The following is a 21,192-nucleotide window of genomic DNA, read 5'->3' as shown; positions in this document are numbered from 1 at the left end:
GTTTCTGTGTGGGTTTCCTCCGGCTGCTCCAGTTTTTTTCCCACAATCAATGATGTGCAGGTCAGGTGAATGGGCCATGCTAAATTGCCCATAGTGCTAGGTGCATTAGTCAGAGGTAAGTATAGGGTAGGGGAATGGATCTGGCTGGGTTACTCTTCGGAGAGTTGATGTGGACTTGTTAGGCCTAATGGCCTGTTTCTGTACTGTAGGGATTCTAATCTAATCTAAAATTCTGCCTCATTACACATCGCTAAATCCAGAATTGCTTGTTTCCTAGAGGGATCCATTACAAATTGCTCCGATAAAGTATCTCGTAGACATTCCATGAATTCCTTTTCTTGAGATCCACTACCAACCTGATTTTCCCATTCCACCCGCATATTGAAATCCCCCATGATAGTTATAATAGTGCCTTTCTTATTTGCCTGTTCTAGTTCCTGATTTATTTTCTTGCCCACATTCTGACTACTGCTAGAAGGCCTGTTCAAATCTCCCCCCAGGCTTTGCAGTTCCTCAACTCTACCCACACAGGTTCTATACCTTCCAATTCCAGTATCACTTCTTATTATCAATTTAATTTCATTTCTTACCAACAAAGCAATCCCACCTCCTCTGCCTATCTACCTATCCTTTCAATAGGAGGTTCTCCTTCAAAATTTCGATCCCAGCCCTGATCCCCTTGCAGTTATGCCTCTGTGATCCCACAACACAGAACCCATCAATCTCAATCTGCACTACAAGCTCATTTACCTTGTTTCTGTAGTCTGCGTGCATTTAAGTACAACACCCTTAATCCTGCATTGACTGCCCCCCTTTTCATAGTTATCCCTTAACCACTGACCTTTCCATGCTCTATCATACTTCTTGTTCTGGAAATTTTAATATCTTTGGTTGAGCCCACCCCTCCAACCCCCCCCCATTAACTTCTTCAGTAATTTTCCATGCAACTGAAGCCCCTCAAACTCTTCGCCCTCCGCTACCAACGCTATTTAATTTAAAGCCCTGTCCTGGCACGAGTTATTCAATTCACCAGAACTCTGGTCCCAGTATGATTCAGGTGGAGTCTGATCTATCCTTCCCCAGTACTGGGGCCAGTGTCCCCTGATTTCAAACCCATTTCTCCCACACCAATCCTTGAGCCATGCTTTTACCTGTTTGATCTTGTTGACCCAGTGCCAATTTGCTGGGGAATCTGGTAGTAATCCAGAAATTATTATCCTTTTTTGGTTCTGCTTTTTAATTTGACCCTTAGCTGCTCATGTTCCCTCAGTTGATTCACTTTCCTCTTTCTGCCTATAATGTTGGTAACTGAAACTTGCTTCTCCCACTTGAGGCTTCTCTGTAGTCCAGAGGAGATATCCTGAACTCTCGATCCTACCCACAGAGAATAGTGGCTATTCTCCTGACTATACTATCCCCACTTACAACTACATTTCTCTTTTCACCCCCATTTTGAATGGCTGCCTATACATAGTGCTATGATCAGTTTCTTCAGCATCCCCACACCCCCTGCTCTCATCCACACAGGGAACAAGGATCTCAGACCTGTTAGACTAGCTCAATGGCTGAGGCTCCTTCAGCACTACCGCCTGGATCCCTCCACCTGCCTCACTCATAGTCACAGCCTCCTGATGCTGACCACTGACTGAATTCCAAGTAGTTAATCTAAAGGTTGTGACTGCCTCCTGAAACAAAGCGTCCAGGTAATGTCCCCTCCCAATGTGTCACAACATTCGAAGTTTAGACTTCATCTCATCAACTCTGAGCCGACACTTGCTACAGATATGGTCACTATGAACCACTATGGAATTCACCAGCTCCCACATTATACAGGTGAAACACATCACCTGGCCTGGTATCTCCATTTTATTTACATACTTCTTAATTTGATTTTTAAACATTTGTACTGGTCTTCTAGTTAGTAACCTGTAAATATTTTCCCAATTTACCTTCAATTTGAAAGTAATCTATAACAGATAGTCAAATTAGTAGCTTTTATGAACCAATGAATTTACAGTTTACACCATCATGTGATGCCACTCTTTTTTGCAGGACCCTTGTTCCTGGGCGTTTATGTCTCCGGTTAAACAAACCTTCCAAGCTATGAACCAAAACAAAAGTGAGCAAAAAGCACCTCTTTCCCGCTGCTCCAAATTCTCACGCTGCCTCTGAATTTCCTGAACTGTATACTCATTCAGGCTGTGCCTCGCTCCGGATGTGATCTTCCTGACCATGCAAAGCTTACTGTTTGTGAGCTTTCAACAAGCCCTCTCTTAAATGAAGTTACCCCCTTGCAATTTTCAGCTATCTCCATGGTGATAGCTTCATCACAGGTTTCCTTCCATGCCAGCTTATTGCTTTTGTTCAAACTCTCGGCCTGAATTTTATTGTTGTTTAAATCTCCTGTGAACATGCCTTTAAGGTTGATTTCCAAGTTAGTGCCAAACTCAACCTCACCTCGTAACTGCTTCCTTTGAGGGAATACAATTCTCATTGCAGTCAGTCACACCATCATATGAACCTAAAACGGAATTAATTTTAGCAAATTCCAATGTGCTGTGGTCTGTCGGACAAAAATTATTTACTACTGTCTCAAGAGAATCTGACCTGATCATGATGAAGCAAGTTTAACTTTATCATCATCTCCTATTATGTTTATTCTCAGCCAAATGCATAACCTTCATTCCTAATTACACCAGTCCTCTATGTTGCAATTGAAATTGGCCCTTATTTCAAATTGGTCTTCAGCATTGTTTTCCTTTCAAATTACCAACTGTGCTGACTAACAATGTTAGACTGAATATAGTGTGTACAGCGAGCAATCTTTCAAATTGCTCAAACCTCCGCCAAATCAACTTTGTACATTCCAAAAAGGGGTGCCACAATGGTCTTCGTTCCTTAATTTCTAAAATGAAATTTACATAAAGAATTCTGCCGAGTAACCATTCGTTCAGCTTTGTGGTCTGTAAAGTGGAGCTGAGGCTGCAACCAGATCAGCCACCATCTTATTGAATAGCACAGCTAGCTTGAAGGGCCAAATGGCCTACTCCTGCTCCTAAATCCTAGGTTACCATGTAACATATTTGCTTGTAGATTCATAGCCAGCAGCCACTAAACTACTGCACTTTTATTTTCACATCCCCAACAGAGAACTTAAAATTATAAAATGCTCAGATCTTACAATGTTCCATAGATGTTTTCAGCGATAACCATTCATCAGAACTGGGATAATCACAAAAAAATTGCAAAGTGTTTAGAGCGCTTCCCTGTCAGTCTAACTTGCTGATATTTTGCCTGGTTTATTTAGACCTTGTTATAAGGCATCCAGACAAGCTCATCAGTACGCATAAAATTCAGTGTTTAATGTTTCCTGTGTGTTTGCAACATTACAGCAACAACAAAATGAGGTCATAAGGAAATTCCGAGATGGCATTATCAACCTTCTAGTTGCTACCAGTGTTGCGGAAGAAGGCCTGGATATAAAGGAATGCAACATCGTCATCCGCTATGGTCTGATCAACAACGAGATTGCTATGGTTCAGGTAAATCAATTGCTGGTATGCAGAATGCTGTGCTTAATCAGCACCAGTTAAAAAAAGAGAACAAAGAACAGTGCAGCATGGGAGCAGCCCTTCGGCCCACCAAGACTGTGCCAACACATGATGACTTTCTAATCTGAAACCTTTTGGCTCTATGCTGTCCATCTCCCTTTATTCCCTGCCTATTCATATATTTGTCAAGATGCCTCTTAAATGTTGCTATTGTACCCACCTTTAATGTTTTATTTATTTACTAGATATGACTATGGCAGATGTGATCCTACAAGATTAATGAGCAGGTCATGACCATTTGATCCATCAGGCCAGCAAGGAAACTGGGAAAAAATGGAGGGGGGTAAGACAAATTCCTCTTCAGTGGCTTGAGGTGATTGAACCACCTGAACAGGAAGTTAAATATATTTTCATTGGACATGTAAGACAAGCCATGATTCAAATACTTAAAATCATGATGGGAAGCAGTGGTGCATTTTTTTTGGTGCACAACTCAAAAAATAATTACAAGTTAAAGATCGAATGAACCAGTTAAGTAACATCAGTGTAAGGAATAGACTGCCACCTAGTGGACAATTGATTCAGCAAAGATCAGAAGAGTATGAGTTTGAGTTGGAATGCATTCTATGTCTACAGTTGTTGTTAGATGAGAGTAATATATGAAGGGATGTTATCCTATTCTTCTTTGTCAAATTGATTAATGAGAGGAACTATCTTGAACCACTTGCTGTACATTCCCATTAGTTTATTGTTGCATTTTTCCTTCTTCTCCCAGGCCAGAGGACGAGCTAGAGCTGAGAACAGCATGTATTCAGTGGTTGCTAAAAAAGACGGAAAGGAGTTAACCCGGGAGTTTACAAACGAGTATCGTGAGGGTCTTATGAAACATGCAATAGAGGCTGTGCAAGAAATGCCAGAAAAGGAGTATTGCACAAAAGTAAGAAACATGAAAAGTTTTGCACAAATGTTGTACTGTTTTGCCACATTGTAATAGTGTATATGTACTTGCTATGGTTTTGGACTCTTGGCAATTCTGTACTGTCCAGCAGGTACAATTTACATAAATTATCTGGAGCAAGAGAAGCTTTACAAAGGGGAGAGGTAGACCCTAAGTAGGGGGTAAATGATTTTGGTATATCACTGTTTTAAGAGTGATGTTGTTTTAAGATTTAGATAAGCCAATTGACCAAGGATCAGGATGCACATCACCTGACAAACTACCATGCAGAGTTTGGCAAGTAGCCTAGCACACAGGAAGAGGGTGCATTCACTCATGGAGTGTGGGCATCACCAGCTAGGCCAATGTTTATTCCCCATCCCTAATTGCCAGAGGGTAATTAAAAGTAAACCACATTGCTGTGGATCTGGAGTCACACATAGGCCAGACCATGTAAGGATGGCAGCTTCCCTCCCTAAAGGACATTTGTGAATCAGATGGGGTTTTCTGACAATCGATTCATGGTCATCATTGAACACTTTACTCCTGAATTTTCATTGAATTCAAATTCCACCATCTGTCATGGCAGGATTGGAACTTGGGTCCCCAGACCGTTACCTGCGTGTCTGGATTAATTATCAATCAATAATGCCGCGAGACCATTACCTCGCCTGTAACTGCAAGTTATGGTCTGACCTGTTGAATAAATCTGTATGAGCTTTTCAATAAAATGATACATTTTATTCAATGTATGTCATTTAGCAATAACAAAAGAAAGCACATCAGAAGATTTAGATGAGAAAAGACAAGTGGATACCTGAGCAAAGTAAAACAACTAGCATAGCCCGGTTGGGCTGAATGGACTATTTCTAAATCATATAGCCTCTGAAATCCTTTGTAATTCTAGCAAGTACTGTGACAGGAAAGGGTTGACCATCTAGTTAGGAGATCAAATTTAACCTGAAGCGATTTCTCTCTTGTAGATTCGAGAGCTCCAACTGGAAAGCATATTCAGCCGGAAAGTGAAAGAACAGAAGCATCATGCTGTAAGAATGGAAAATGATCCGAAAGATGTCAGGTTTTTTTGCCGGAACTGCAATGAGGCTGTGTGCCATGGCAATGATATTCAAGTCATTGAGGGCATGCACCATGTTAATGTCAATCCAAACTTCAAGTAAGTGCTCATCTTTCCATTGCTTAAGTTTTAGCCCCAACGTCTCAGCCACACTTGGTGTGTCTTCACATTGAATGTAGCCTCACATTTGTCTCTTCTCCCCTTATTTCCAACCTCTGTCACAACCACCCGGCATGCCCACCACATTGTCAGTGAATTGTAAATTAATATAACTTGTGTTGTCACCTTTTAGTTTATAACAATTTAGACGAGCAATCTTCAGTTTAAACAGTTTAAAGTTTAGTTTATTACAAATTATTACTGAAGATTAATTAAGGAGAAAGAGAAAGTATTATTAACAAGACATCAAGGTGAAAACAAAGATAACTGAGACAAAAAGAAACGAACAATACGCAAAGAGGCTGTGTGGTTTGCCATTGGGACCTGTTGTTTGAGTCCCTTGTTGCTAAAGTGAAGATCTTGAAGTCAGATCCAGCAGTGCCAAAGGCTACTGTAGTTGAATCGGTTGTGTTTTCTTATAAAGGTAGGCTCTTTGTAGGGGAGAAAGAGAGAGGAGATCCCTGGCTTCTGATTTTCCAGGTGTGCCCCTTTTATTCATCAGTCACTTTAGAGCTCACAGCTGTTTTGAAAATCCTCTCTCCTTTCATCCTCTTCTTCACCCTCTTGCTGCCTAGAGAGGAGTTTTCTTGCTGGTTATTTCACAATGGAATCTCGATTTTGCCTCTTGGTGGAAACTTTCCTCTTTTTGGAGCTCTGCACATGGGCTGTTCTTATCCTGGATCAAAAGACCAATATAGTTCTGTTACTTTTGAGGCATGAAGGGTTCCATGACGTAAAGAAGTCAAAATACTGCATTCCCTTAAAGCACCGGCTCCTGTCTTCAGTTTCTCTATGAAGCTAGAATCCTCACACTTCCAATACTTGTTTGCAGACTACTGGTATTTTCAGCTAACGTCTGTCTGCAGTCCACTTGCAGGTTGTAACTGTACAGTCAGGTGATTTATACAGCCTTTTCTTTTAGCCTCATGAGTTTGGTTAAAGTAAATTTGTTTTATTTTACAAAGAAAGATTATAATCTGATAACTCCTTCGGTCATGATGCCCTTGTGTCTTCTTAACCAAAGAGCTGACTTTTGTGTAGGCATAGTGCCAAACTGGCAAATGTCCTTCAGAATAAAAACAGGAAATGTTGGAAGTACTCAGCAGGTCAGGCAGCAGCTATGGAGAGGGAAAAAGAGGTAAGCTTCCAGTACTTCTGTCGGAACTGAGAAGTAAGCTGAGAAATGTGTTGAGTATGCATAGTTAATTTTAAGAACTATGTAGAGTAAGCTGGAAGAGAATGAATCATTTGAATGTTTTTTCAATTGAGCAACATCATGCATTTCTTGGAATTATGTTCAGCAATCTGTGGGATAAGATTCACTTGCTAATTTTTGAAGTCAAAAATTTAATGTGTGCAATAAGATACATGCGTTTTTTTTCTGCCAGTCCTTTGACCAGCAAAGAAGCATAGTTTTCAAGATGGTATAAAATGGGGTCTATTGCTACAATTACTGAGGAAAATAAAACCTGACATTCCCAGAAGCTGCAGTCTCTCGGGAAGTCCTATTCTTAGACAAAATCCTTGGGAACGTATAGAGCAACAGTGGCAGGGGTTTCTGGGTGTAATTGTGGACACAGTACAGAGGTACATCCCAAAGAAAAGAAAGATTACCCTGGGGGGGAATTAGAAAACAATGGCTGACAGAGGAACTCAGGAAATGTATCACAGAAAAAGAGAGAGCCTATAAAGTGGCCAAGAGCACTAGGAAATCAGAAGATTGGGAAGACTACAAAAACAAACACAGGATAACAAAGAAAGAAATAAGGAAGAAGAGGATCAAATATGTAGGTAAGGTAGCCAGTAAAATTAGAAATGATAATAAAAGTTTCTTTCAATACATAAGAAACAAACGAGAGGCAAAATGGGCCGCACCAAATTAATGCAGGAAGGCTAGTGATGGGAGATAAGGAAATGGCTGAAGAACTTAATACTTTGTGTCAATCTTTATAGTGGAAGACATGAGTACTATCCCAACAATTAAGGAGAGTCAAGGGGCAGAGTTGAGTATGGTGGCCATTACAAAGGAGAAAGTACTTGATAGGCTAAAAGTTCTAAAAATTGATCAGTCTTCTGGCCCGGATGGGCTACATCCTAGAGTTCTGAGGGAGGTGGCTGAAGAAATAGCGGAGGCGTTGGTTGCGATCTTTCAAAAATCACTCGAGTCAGAGAAAGTCCCAGATGATTGGAAAATCACTATGTAACCCCCTTGTTTAAGAAAGGATCGAGACAAAAGATGGAAAATTATAGGCCGATTAGCCTAACCTCGGTTGTAGGTAAAATTCTAGAATCCATTGTTAAGGATGAGATTTCTAAATTCTTGGAAGTGCAGGGTCAAATTAGAACAAGTCTGTATGGATTTAGTAAGGGGAGGTCATGCCTGTCAAATCTGTTAGAATTCTTTGAAGAGGTAACAAGTAGGTTAGACCAGGTAAACCCAGTGGATGTTATCTACCTAGACTTCCAAAAGGCCTTTGATAAGGTGCCTCATGGGAGGCTGCTGAGTAAGGTGAAGGTCCATGGTATTCCAGGTGAGCTACTATGTTGGATTGAGGATTGGCTGACAGAAGGCCAGAGAGTTGGGATAAACGGTTCTTTTTCGGAATGGCAGCTGGTGACAAGTGGTGTCCCGCAGGGTTCATTGTTGGGGCCACAGCTGTTCACTTTATATATTAATGATCTGGATGAAGGGATGGGGGCATTCCGGCAAAGTTCGCCGATGATATGAAGTTAGGTGGACAGGCAGGTAATACTGAGGAGGTGGGGAAGCTAAACAAAAATTTAGACAGTTTAGGAGAGTGGTCCAGGAAATGGCTGATGAAATTCAATGTGGGCAAATGCGAGGTTTTGCACTTTGGAAAAAAGAATACAGGCATGGACTATTTTATAAACGTTGAGAAAATTCATAAAGCAAAAGTACAAAGGGATCTGGGAGTGCTAGTACAGGATTGTCTAAAGGTTGACTTGCAGGTTGAGTCCATTTTTAAGAAAGCAAATGTAATGTTGTCATTTATTTCAAGAGGGTTGGAATGTAAAAGCAGTGAGGTATTACTGAGACTTTATAAAGCTCTGGTTGGGCCCCGTTTAGAATACTGTGTCCAGTTTTGGGCCCCACACCTCAGGAAGGACATACTGGCACTGGAGCGTATCCAGCGGAGTTTCACACAGATGATCCCTGGAATGGTAGGTGTAGCATATGATGAATGGCTGAGGATCCTGGGATTGCATTTGTTAGAGTTCAGTAGGTTAAGGGGAGATCTAATAGAAACTTACGAGATAAGACATGACTTAGAAAGGATGGACGCTGGGAAATTGTTTCTGTCAGGTGGGGATACTAGGACTCATGGGCACAACCTTAGAATTAGAGGGGGTCAGTTTAGAATGGAAATGAGGAGACACCTCTTCAGCCAGAGAGTGGTGGGCCTGTGTAATTCACTGCCATGGAGCACAGTGGAGGCCGGGACGTTAAATGTCTTCAAGGCAGAGATTGATAAATTCTTAATCTTTCAAGGAATTGAGGGATACAGGAAGAGTGCAGATAAGTGGCATTGAAATGCCCATCAGCCATGATTGAATGGCGAAGTGTTTTCGATGGGCCGAATGGTCTTTCTTCCACTCCTATTTCTTATGGTCTTATGGTCATATAGAGTTTCAGCATGCAGTAAATAGAGTGCCAGTATTTCTGTCTATCTGGTGAAGCCTGAAGAAGTGGACAATGACCAATGCTTAACAATTTGAATCCAAGTTGATTAGAATCAGAACTGGATATTTATCATTGGTTAATTTTATTTGATTTATTGTTGTCACATGTACCTAAGTACAGTGATAAGTTTTGTTTCACAGCAGTAAACAAGGACATACAGATCATCGGGTGTTTAGACAGAATGAGGCTGCACAGGAGCTGCACAAAAGCAAGATCAACTTTAGATTTGAAATTAGAGAGGTCCATTCAGCAGAGAAAAAGCTGTTCTTGAACCTGTTGGTGTGTGTGTCATAGAGTCAGAGAGACACACAGCACGGAAACAGACCCTTCGGTCCAACCCGTCCATGCCGACCAGATATCCCAACCCAATCTAGTCCCACCTGCCTGCACTCGGCCCATATCCCTCCAAACCCTTCCTATTCACATACCCATCCAAATGCCTCTTAAATGTTGCAATTGTACCAACCTCCAACACTTTCTCTGGCAGCTCATTCAATACACGTACCACCCTCTGTGTGAGAAAGTTGCCCCATTGGTATCTTTTATATCTTTCCATTCTCACCCTAAACCTATGCCCTCCAGTTCTGGACTCCCCAAACCCAGGGAAAAGACTTTGTCTATTTACCCCGTCCATGCCCCTCATAATTTTGTAAACTTCTATAAGGTCACCCCTCAACCTTCGACACTCCAGGGAAAACAGCCCCAGCCCGTTCAGCCTCTCCCCATTGCTCAAATCTTCCAACCCTGGCAACATCCTTGTAAATCTTTTCTGAACCTTTTCCAGTTTCACAACATCTTTCCGATAGGAAGGAGACCAGAATTGCACACAATATTCCAACAGTGGTCTAATCAATGTCCTGTATAGCTGCAACATGACCTCCCAACTCCTGTACTTAATACTCTGACCAATAAAAGAAAGCACACCAAACGCCTTCTTCACTATCCTATCCACTTTCAAGGAGCTGTGAACCTGCACTCCAAGGTCTCTTTGTTCAGCAACACTCCTTAGGACCTTACCATAAAGTGTATAAGTCCTGCTAAGATTTGCTTTCCCAAAATGCAGGCCCTCGCATTTATCTGTATTAAACTCATCTGCCACTTCTCAGCTCATTGGCCCATCTGGTCCAGATCCTGTTGTAATCTGAGGTAACCATCTTCGCTGTTCACTACACCTCCAATTTTGGTGTCATCTGCAAACTTACTAACTGTACCTCTTATGCTCGCATCCAAATCACTTATGTAAATGACAAAAAGTAGAGGACCCAGCACTGATCTTTGTGGCACTCCACTGGTCACAGGCCTCCAGTCTGAAAAACAACCCTCCAGCACCACCCTCTGTCTTCTGCCTTTGAGCCAGTTCTGTATCCAAATGGCTAGTTCCCCCTGTATTCCATGAGATCTAATCTTGCTAACCAGTCTTCCATGGGGAATCTTGTCGAACGCCTTACTGAAGTCCGTGTAGATCACATCTACCGCTCTGCCATCATCAATCCTCTTTGTTACTTGTTCAAAAAACTCAATCAAGTTTGTGGGACATGATTTCCCACGCCCAAAGCCATGTTGACTATCCGTACATCCTGTCCCTCAGGATTCCCTCCAACAACTTGCCCACCACCGACGTCAGGCTCACTGGTCTATAGTTCCCTGGCTTGTCTTTACTGCCCTTCTTAAACAGTGGCACCACGTTAGCCAACCTCCAGTCTTTCGACACCTCACCTGTGACTATCGATGATACAAATATCTTAGGCCCAGCAATCACTTCCCTAGCTTCCCACAGAGTTCTCGGGTACTCCTGATCAGGTCCTGGGGATTTATCCACTTTTATGCGTTTCAAGACATCCAGCACTTCCTCCTCTGTAATATAGACATTTTGCAAGAAGTCACTATGTATTTCCCGACAGTCTATATCCTTTGCCACAGTAAATACTGATGCAAAATACTTATTTAGTATCTCCCCCATTTTCTGCAGCTCCACACAAAGGCCGCCTTGCTGATCTTTGAGGAGCCCTATTCTCTCCCTAGTTACCCTTTTATCCTTAATGTATTTGTCAAAACTTTGGATTTTCCTTAATTTTATTTGCCAACACTATCCCATGTCCCCTGATTTTCCTCTTAAGTATACTCCTACTGCTTTGATACTCTTCTAAGGATTCACTCGATCTATCCTGTCTATACCTGACATATGCTTCCTTCTTTTTCTTAACCAAACCCTCAATTTCTTTAGTCATCCAGCATTCCATATATGTACCAGCCTTCCCTTTCACCCTGACAGGAATATACTTTCTCTGGATTCTCGCTATCTCATTTCTGAAGGCTTCCCATTTTTCAGCTGTCCCTTTACCTGTGAACATCTGCCCCCCATCAGCTTTCGAAAGTTCTTGCCTAATACTGTCAAAATTGGCCTTTCTCCAAATTAGGACTTCAACTTTTAGATCTGGTCTATCCTTTTCCATCATTATTTTAAATCTAATAGAATTATGGTCCCTGGCCCCAAAGTACTTCCCCACTGACACCTCAGTCACCTGCCCTGCCTTATTTAACCTTATTGGGATTGTATTATAGACCCCCTAATGGTCAGAGGGAAATTGAGAAACAAACTTGTAAGGAGATCTCAGTTATCTGTAAGAAAAATAGGGTGGTTATGATACGGGATTTTATTTCCCAAGAGTAAGTCAAGTTTTGCACCTTCTCTAGTAGGTACATCCACATACTGAATCAGAAAATTGTCTTGTACACAATTAACAAATTCCTCTCCATCTAAACCCTTAACACTATGGCAGTCCCAGTTTGTGTTTGGAAAGTTAAAATCCCCTATCATCACCACCCTATTTTTCTTACAGATAACTGAGATGTCCTTAGAAGTTTGTTTCTCAATTTCTCTCTGACTATTGGGGGGTCTATAAAACAATCCCAATAAGGTTATCATCCCTTTCTTATTTCTCAGTTCCACCCAAATAACTTCCCTGGATGTATTTCTGGGAATATCCTCCCCCAGTACAGCTGTAATGCTATCTCTTATCAAAAATGCCACTCCCCCTCCTCTCTTGCCTCCCTTTCTATCCTTCATGTAGCATTTGTATCCTGGAACATTAAGCTGCCAGTCCTGCCCATCCCTGAGCCATGTTTCCGTAATTGCTATGATATCCCAGTCGCATGTTCCTAACCATGCCGAGTTCATCTGCCTTCCCTGTTAGGCACTTTGCATTGAAATAAGTGCAGTTTAATTTATTAGTCCTACCTTGTCCCTGCTTGCCCTGACTGTTTGACTCATTTCTGTTCTCAGCTGTACCCGTCTCAGGTCGGTCTTTTTCCTCACTGTCTCCCTGGGTCCCACCCCCCCACCTTACCAGTTTAAATCCTCCCGAGCAGCTCTAGCAAATCTCCCTGCCAGTATAATAGTCCCCTTCCAATTTAAGTGCAATCCGTCCTTCTTGTACAGATTACTTCTACCCCAAAAGAGAATCCAATGATCCAAAAATATGAATCCTTCTCCCATACACCAGCTCATCAGCCATGCATTCATATGCTCTATTCTCCCATTCCTGCCCTCACTAGCTTGTAGCACTGAGAGTAATCCAGATATTACTACTCTCGAGGCCCTCCTTTTTAAATTTCTGCCTAACTCTCTGTAATCTCCTTTCAGAATCTCAACCTTTTCCCTTTCTATGTTGTTGGTTCCAATGTGGACAATGACCTCCTGCTGGCCCCTCTCCCCCTTGAGAACATTCTGTACCCTCTCTGAGATATCCTTGATCCTGGCACCAGGGAAGCAACACACCATTCTGATTTTTTGCTGCTGGCCACAGAAACATCTGTCTGTACCTTGAACTAGAGAATCCCCTAACACAATTGATCTCTTGGGAGCCGATGTACCCCTCGTTGCAGTGGAGCCAGTCTCCATACCAGAAACTTGACTGTTCGTGCTACATTGTAGGGGGTGAGAATCCATCACCCCCTACATTTTTTAAAACAGCATACCTGTTTGAAATGGGTATATCCACAAAAGACTCCTGCCCTAGGTGCCTACCTCTCTTACCCTTCTTGGAGTTAACCCATCTATGTGACTGTATCTGAGACTTTCCCCCCCTTCCTATAACTGCCATCAACCACATACTGTGTTCATCAATCCACAGTTGTCAGCAATTTAACTTCATCTCCAGGAATTCTGTGGGCGGCACGGTGGCACAGTGGTTAGCACTGCTGCCTCACAGCATCAGAGACCCGGGTTCAATTCCCGACTCAGGCAACAGACTGTGTGGAGTTTGCATGTTCTCCCCGTGTCTGCGTGGGTTTCCTCCGGGTGATCCGGTTTCCTCCCACAGTCCTAAAGATGTGCAGGTCAGGTGAATTGGCCATGCTAAATTGCCCGTAGTGTTAGTTAAGGGGTAGATGTAGGGGTATGGGTGGGCTGTGCTTCGGCGGGTCGGTGTGGACTTGTTAGGCCGAAGGGCCTGTTTCCACAGTGTAAGTAATCTAATTTAATAAAATTCGCTCTTTTGTTATTTTTTTTAAAAGCCATCATCTCTGCAGAAACTTGTATTTTTGTGTGTGTGTGTGCGTGTGTGTCATTAATTCCAGATCATGATTTAGGTGCCAATCATCAGTTGCCACTGGCTTTAGGAGTTGCCACTGGCTTTAAGAGTAAGTTTTATTCACAGATAGTTTTGACGTTTATTAAAGAAGACTTGTCAATGTTCCTTTTTTTTGGATTGCAGTATAAGAAAACAAAATTAACCATTCTTGTGAGTTGAATTAACAATGTATCTGGATATGTAGTGGAGTTTGAATATCAGTGCATGTTTCTCATCACAGTGATAACAAACCTAATAGGACAAAAGAAAAAAAATTGCAAATGCTGGATCTGAAATAAAGACAGAAAGTGACAACATCCATGAAGAGAGAAACAGAATTAAAGCTTCAAGGCCAGGAGATTCTTTTGAGTCAACACCAAATTGGTTTCTCTCTCCACAGATGCTGCCAGTTTCTCTACCACTTGCTGTAAAAACGTAATAGGATTTGAGCAAGTGAACTGTAGAGGGAGAGTGGGAAGAAGTCGAAAAGGGCAGGTGTGTGATCCGCTGAAGGGCAAGAGAGATGAAATGTCAAAAGGTTTCATGGTGAAAAGTGCCTAGTTAATCCAATCTATATGAAGCTTAAATTCACTCACGATCACTGCGGCTACCTTTTGCAAGCCGGCATTAAAATATATTCCAATTAAAAATAAATGTTTGTTATGCTCACCGTTGCCTCTTTTGTTTTTGCAGAATTTACTACAGAGTAAGTGGAAAAATAAATCTTCCAAGAAAATTTGAGGACTGGGAACCTGGTGGGACAGTGAGCTGCCGCAAGTGTGGTCAGGTATGTAAAAAACAAAGCAACTCTTCATAAAGACCGAGCAGTCATTGGTAGTACAGGAATAAAGTGGATACCTGCTTTCACAAAATTAAAATCAGGCTCCATGGAAAACTGATTATGAGAATGATTCAGAATGAGTGGTTTGTGCAGTCCATAGTTGAAGATTCTGTGTAGTTTTACCAGAAGTATTTTTTCGTTGCAGACACTTAGAGATAAACAGAATGCATGAAAAGAGAAGTATTTTATGATCGCTAATAGTTTGACTCACCTGAGACTGTGTGGAATCAACCATTGGCTGCCTTAGTCATTTTAACTCAGTATCACACTGGCCATTGGGGCCTCACCTTAAGCAACTAAAATGTTTGCTATTTGTGTGGTCAGCTTCCAGCAGCATCTAATGACATTTTCCTGAGGAACCTCCTTTCTGAAGGCCCCACAGCCTAAAAAGCACCCTCGCCCCAACCCAGCTTCAATACCACCACTGCAGGATTGCCCTCTCTGATCCCCCACAGGCCACCAACCTGACTCTGTCACGTCCTCCTCACACATACTGGCCTTTTTCACAAGGCCCAAAACATGGAGGCGCCATTCTTTCTCCTTCTGCCACGGCAGTTTTAAAAAATTCATTCATGGGATGTAGGCGTCGCTGGCTAGGCCAGCATTTATTGCCCATCCTTAATTGGCCAGAGGACACTTAAGAGTCAACCACATCACTATGCGTCTGTGGTTACAGGTCATACCAGTTAAGGATAGTAGTTTTATTCCCTAAAGGACTCTTTCCCGCCTTTGCTAATATCACCTCATGACTGGGCCATGCAGACTCCTTTCTTGATACCTTCTGACAGTACTTCACCATATTTCTAGCCTCTTGACCCATCTTCAAAAATATGGGTAAACTTCTGCTATGTGATTTCCTTTCAATCAATATTTTTAAAATAAGAGGTAACTGAAATCCAACAAAATACCAAGTCGGATTCTGGATGGTTAACTTAAAATGCATGCATGAATACTTGTTAGGCACTCACAACTCTCAAAGTGCCGGGATAGGCGTAGTGGGTCAAATGATCTCTTTCTGTGCTGAAACTATGCTATGATTTGAAAATCAGTTGCATGGCTCTCAAAAGCCTGATACTCTCTGGTATCTGGTCATTGCTGCACCTGAGTGAAGTTTACTTTGAAATACTTTTCAAGCACCTCTGTACGATCTTTCTCCACACAGGCCTGGGGGATGGAGATGATCTACAAGTCTGTGTCTGTGCCCAGTTTAAACATCAAGAATTTTGTGGTTGAATTGCCAACTATGAAAAAAACCTTCAAGCAATGGAAAGGTGTCCCGTGCCAGATGGAAGAGTTCAACTACGTAGAATTTTGTTCAAAACGCCATCCAGATCTCTTTGCAGATTTCTTATAAAACTGAAACTGGCTAAACGTTTATGAAATATCTATGTACAAGTATCCCCAATTTTCGAAAGTTCGCTTTAAGCCACTTTGCTTTTATGAAAGATCTACCTGTTTTCACTAACCAAAAGAAATCTGAAAGGATTTTCACTTTTACGAAAAAAAGCAAAAATTTTCCCATATAAATTAATGCTCTTCACTTTACGCCATTTTGGTTTACGAAAGGTTTCACAGGAACACTCTACTTTCGGATAGGTGGGGAAACCTGTACTCAGCCACAGACGGGGTGTTACTGGACTGAATTTGCATCCTCCAGCTTGTGGTAATGACAAAATGAAAATAATCACGTTTATTATTGTATAAATCCTAAAATATTTAGTTTCTTACCTATTTAAGGAGAAGAGTGAGATGTATTCTTTAAGAATTAAGTTGCTGTTTCTGTTATGTGGGGCTAATGGCAATTGATGAATTCTTGAAATAGTGGCTAAATATAAGTGTTTTTTTCTTCTGTTTCTTAAAAAAAAAGCATAAGTCATTTTCAGGATGAAGGTCTCTGCTTCATTGTTCTGAGGAAATTGTGGTAAACTGCTTATGAGCCATTTTGAAAGACAGTTAAGTTACTGCACTGCTCATGATAATTTCACTATTGTCAAGATATCACAATGAAATCTAGGGGAATTTAATATATTACTGTAGGGTTATGCACTTGATTAATACTGAACTGTTTACACAAAATAGCATGTTTGAGTACTTATCATTCAACAGCACAGGCTACCAGTCAATCTGAATACATTTCAAATTATTATTTTTGCGGAATTAGATTTCAAGTGGAAAGCTTTTCTGTTGTCCGTGCGACTGTGGTTAATGTCAGATATCTTTCCACTTTTCATATGTGTGCTGAATTTATCTTCTTGCTAGACCAAGTCTACTAATGTTCAAGTTTATAAAATGTAATGACCAATAATAAAATCAACAAATGAATAATCAACAGACACTATCCTTTGCCTGATCTTCCTTCCCCGTTTTAAGGAACCGCCTTCACAAGTTCATGATACTGACTGCCAAAAGCAAATTAGGTGAGATGTTAAAATCTTATTGCAGATTCCTTACAGTGTGGAAACAGGCCCTTCAGCCCAACAAATCCACACCAACCCTCCAAAGAGTAACCCACCCAGACCCATTTCCCTCTGACTAATGCACCTTAACACTATAGGCAATTTAGCACGGCCAATTTACCTGCCCTGCACATCTTTGGACTGTGGGAGGAAACAAGAGCAAACCCACGCAGACACGGGGAGAATGTGCGAACTCCACACAGACAGTCACCCAAGATTGGAATCGGATCCAGATCCCTGACGCTGTGAGGCAGCAGTGCTAACTACTGAGCCACCATGCTGCCCCCCTTCAACTTTCAAATTTGAGAGAAATTTATCTTTCCCTTGTCAAGACTAGCAACCTATGGGTTTAGCAAAATCAAAGCATTCAAGGCTCGAGTGAGTGTTCTTTTGAATCCAATCCATGAATATCTGGGATGGTCTCACTCAGTTGGTTATGTTGCTCGTGATAATCTCACCAGCTGAGAGGGGGATGTGATACCAGACGTCCCACTTGAGGCTTCTCAGAGCAACGGCAGGAAGGCCTTTTGCATAAAGTGGGGGCAAAAGAAATGAGTCAACAACAATCTTAATGGTTCTATGAAGGCACGCTCCATTGACATCAACATGTGAGTCGTACAATTGCCATATTCCTGATGAAGAGCTTATGTCCGAAATTGCTCCTTGGATGCTGCCACATGCTGTGCTTTTCGATATAAATGGCGATCTAACTTGCTTGCTTTGATCACGTGGCTGATTACACCTAAATCTCACACCATTTAAGAACAAGAAAACAAGGAGCAGGAGAAGGCAATTCAGCCCCTCGAGCCTGGCCTGCCATTCAGAGTGATCATGGCTGATCTCATCTCAGCCTCAACTCCACCTTCCTGCCCAATGTAACTCAGTTGGCTGGACAGTTGGCTTGCAATACAGGGTAACACCAACAGCATGGCTTCAACTCCTGCACTGGCCGAGGTTACCATGGGAAGTTCTCCTTCCCAACCTCTCCCCTTACCTGAGGCATATGACCCTCAGGTTAAACCACCGCCAGTCACCTCTCTCTAATGAGAGAGCAGCCCTCTAGTCTGGCACAACTGCAGTGACTTCATCCTTCCCATAACACTTCAACTCATTACTAAGTATAAATCTGTCTATCTCCTGCTCAAATTTACTCCGTGTTCACCGCACTCTGAGGAAGTGAGTTCCACAGATCCACAATCCTCTGAGAGAAGCCATTACACCTCATCTCTGTTTTAGATCTGCTACCCTTTAACCCTAAAGCAGTGACCTCTTATTGCCCCACAAGAGGTAACCTCCTTTCTAAATAGAGGAGCAAATTGCTGCAGATGCTGGAATCTGTACTGAAAACAAAAAAAAATGCTGGAAATCACAGCAAGTCAGACAACATCCATGGAAAGAGAGCAAGTTAACGCTTCATCGGACTCTTCTGCATGTACTTTGTCAATCCCCTTTAGGTTGTACCAAAGCTGAGCTCCCAGTGATGATTTTTGTTGCTGGTTACATAGCAATTTGTGCTATTGACTTCATGGTGTTGACCCAGTGTTGCTTCTCACAACTGGGCACTCGATGATGTTGCAAGAAAGATACCCTAACCACCCAGAAACCTCTGGAGGTAAAAAAAAAGCCATGTCACTTGCATCACCAAAAATGGTATCAAGATCTTCCAATCAACAAGAGCAGCCACTGGGAGCAAAAGGGAAGATAGATGGAGAGAGAACGTGGCTACTTGGGCCAGCCATTGGTTACCACTTTCAGTAGCTGATAATCCATGTTCTCACCACAGAAGAGCTTGTAAGGCTAAGATATCTCACCCCAACGAAGACATTCAGAAGGAAGAGTCTTCTTCGGCACAAAGGATTATCAATGATGATATCTATCAGCATGTGATGTGATAATGTGGCTGCCTCTTTAAATTTCCATGTGAAGAATAATTTGGTCTCCTTGACAACTCCCTGAAAAGCTCTCTAAGAATCAGAGAACGGCAGAGTGTACAACACAGAAGGAGGGCACTTGGTCCAGTGCTTGCAACTCTATGGAGGAACTATTCACTCAAGTCCTGCTCTCTCTTGCTACTTCCACTTTCCTTGTTAGAGATTTTCTTTTTCAAATATTTCTCCACTAATAAGAATCATAGAATCTCTGCAGTGCAAAAAGAGGCCATTTGGACCATCAAGTCTACATCGATCCTCCAAAGAAGTTCCAATCCAGCCCAATCCCTCTTTACCTTGGCTAATCCACTTAGCCTGCACATCCCTAGACACTATGGGTCAATTTAGCATGGCCGATCCACGGCACCTGCACATGTTTTGGACTGTGGAAGGAAACTGGAGCACCTGGAGGAAACCCAAGCATACATGTGCAAACTTCAAACAGGCAATCACCCAAGATTGGAATCAAACCTGGATCTCTGGCATTGCGAGGCAGCAGTGCTAACCACTGAGCCATCTATCGCATGGCTTAGGTTAAAAACAAATCTCCTGCCATTAATGGTTAATGGAGAATTCACAAACCTGAAGAGGAGAGGAGGTCGTTGAGGCTGATACAATTACAACTTTTAAAAGGCATCTGGAAGGGTACATGAATAGGAAGGATTTAGAGAGATATGGGCCTAATGTTGGCAAATGGGACTAGGTCAGATTGGGATGTCTGATTGGTGTTGATGTATTGGACATAAGCATCTTTATCCACGCTGTAAGACTTGATGACTCTGTGATGCAAGAATGTAATTCACAACCAAGTTATTTCAAAAGTGGCATTTTATTATTTACAAAGCAGCATTCTCAACACCTGTCAGAACAGGCTGGTAGCTGACTGTGAGCCTTCTGCCAAAGCTGGCCATGGTAAACATATAACAGCTGAGACAGACAGGGCATTGTTGTCCAAATGTCTGACTCAAGACTGCCCGACACGGAGCAATGCCAGGGACTCCATTCACAAAATGGGAGCTGGCAGGACGGGCAAGGAAAACAATCCACGGGCTACCACAAAGCTACTCTGAAGGTTCCCTGTATTAACATCAGACACCAAATGGTATGAATTTCAGACTCTGCATACATCTCCAATCTGTGTGGAAGACGTCCAGTGGAATGTAAATGAGCAGCTGAGAATTTTCATACCATTGATCATTGACTCAGACAGCTGGATCTCAGGTTGGAGCCTGTACCCCGGTACAGCTGGTTTCACCAAGTGCTTCTTATTCAAACCGTCTGGGTGAACAGTAATTATTACCACACTTTTTTTCAATTTTCACTCAACGATGAGCACACCATATGGCCTCGGATCAGGTGCACCACCAGTATTTGCATCCTTAATGTTAATCATTGTGCCGCACACATAATGACACACTTCAGAAAGATGCCTGAATTCTGATATCAAAACAGTGGTATTTGTACCCCCAAAGTACTTCGCTGAATAACTCCTCACCCTCTTTGTATTTTATTTCCAGTCATGAAATGTCATTGGGTTTCTTTTAAAGTCAATCTTTATTTTATGCAGTTTTTGACCTTTTCAGGACTATTTTAATCTATCACCAAACATACAACATATATATTTAAGTAAATGTACACAATACCCTCACTGGAAACAGTTCAAATAAATATTTCAATGCAGGAATAAATAGGATAGACAAAGAAGTGCATTTTGCTTCACTTTCTACCAAGGCTGGAGTTAACAGACTGGCTTTGAGGCCCACACTTGAGTCTCTGATTTCAAACCAAATTAAGGTCCTAATCCCATGATGCTGGCTACGGTCAAAGTTGAAACTTACCAGAAACAAAACAAGCCTCTGAAAAAATGAAAAAGGAACAAGAATTGACCACTCAACCTTTGACTTGATCTGCTACTTACTAAGATCATGACTTATCTGATTTTAAACTCAAATCTATATTCCTTCAAATTCC

General features: G+C 41.9%; 1 protein-coding gene across 3 annotated transcripts in view; it reads left to right on the top strand.

The window, feature by feature from the left end:
- dhx58 (DEXH (Asp-Glu-X-His) box polypeptide 58) overlaps positions 1-17,170 on the top strand; it is a 38,005-nt gene extending 20,835 nt beyond the window's left edge. For all 3 annotated transcript variants that reach the window (XM_043674958.1, XM_043674959.1, XM_043674960.1), the window contains exons 9-13: positions 3,393-3,542; positions 4,327-4,488; positions 5,472-5,662; positions 14,690-14,783; positions 16,000-17,170. In XM_043674958.1, the coding sequence (XP_043530893.1) occupies positions 3,393-3,542; positions 4,327-4,488; positions 5,472-5,662; positions 14,690-14,783; positions 16,000-16,191 (789 nt within the window). In that variant the 3' untranslated portion in view covers positions 16,192-17,170. The remainder of the gene's footprint in view (positions 1-3,392; positions 3,543-4,326; positions 4,489-5,471; positions 5,663-14,689; positions 14,784-15,999) is intronic.
- Positions 17,171-21,192: the final 4,022 nt, after the last annotated feature.

The sequence above is a fragment of the Chiloscyllium plagiosum genome, chromosome 33 (assembly GCF_004010195.1).
Source record: "Chiloscyllium plagiosum isolate BGI_BamShark_2017 chromosome 33, ASM401019v2, whole genome shotgun sequence".
NCBI classification, from domain to species: Eukaryota; Metazoa; Chordata; class Chondrichthyes; order Orectolobiformes; family Hemiscylliidae; genus Chiloscyllium; species Chiloscyllium plagiosum.
This window is presented reverse-complemented; position numbering and strand designations above follow the sequence as displayed.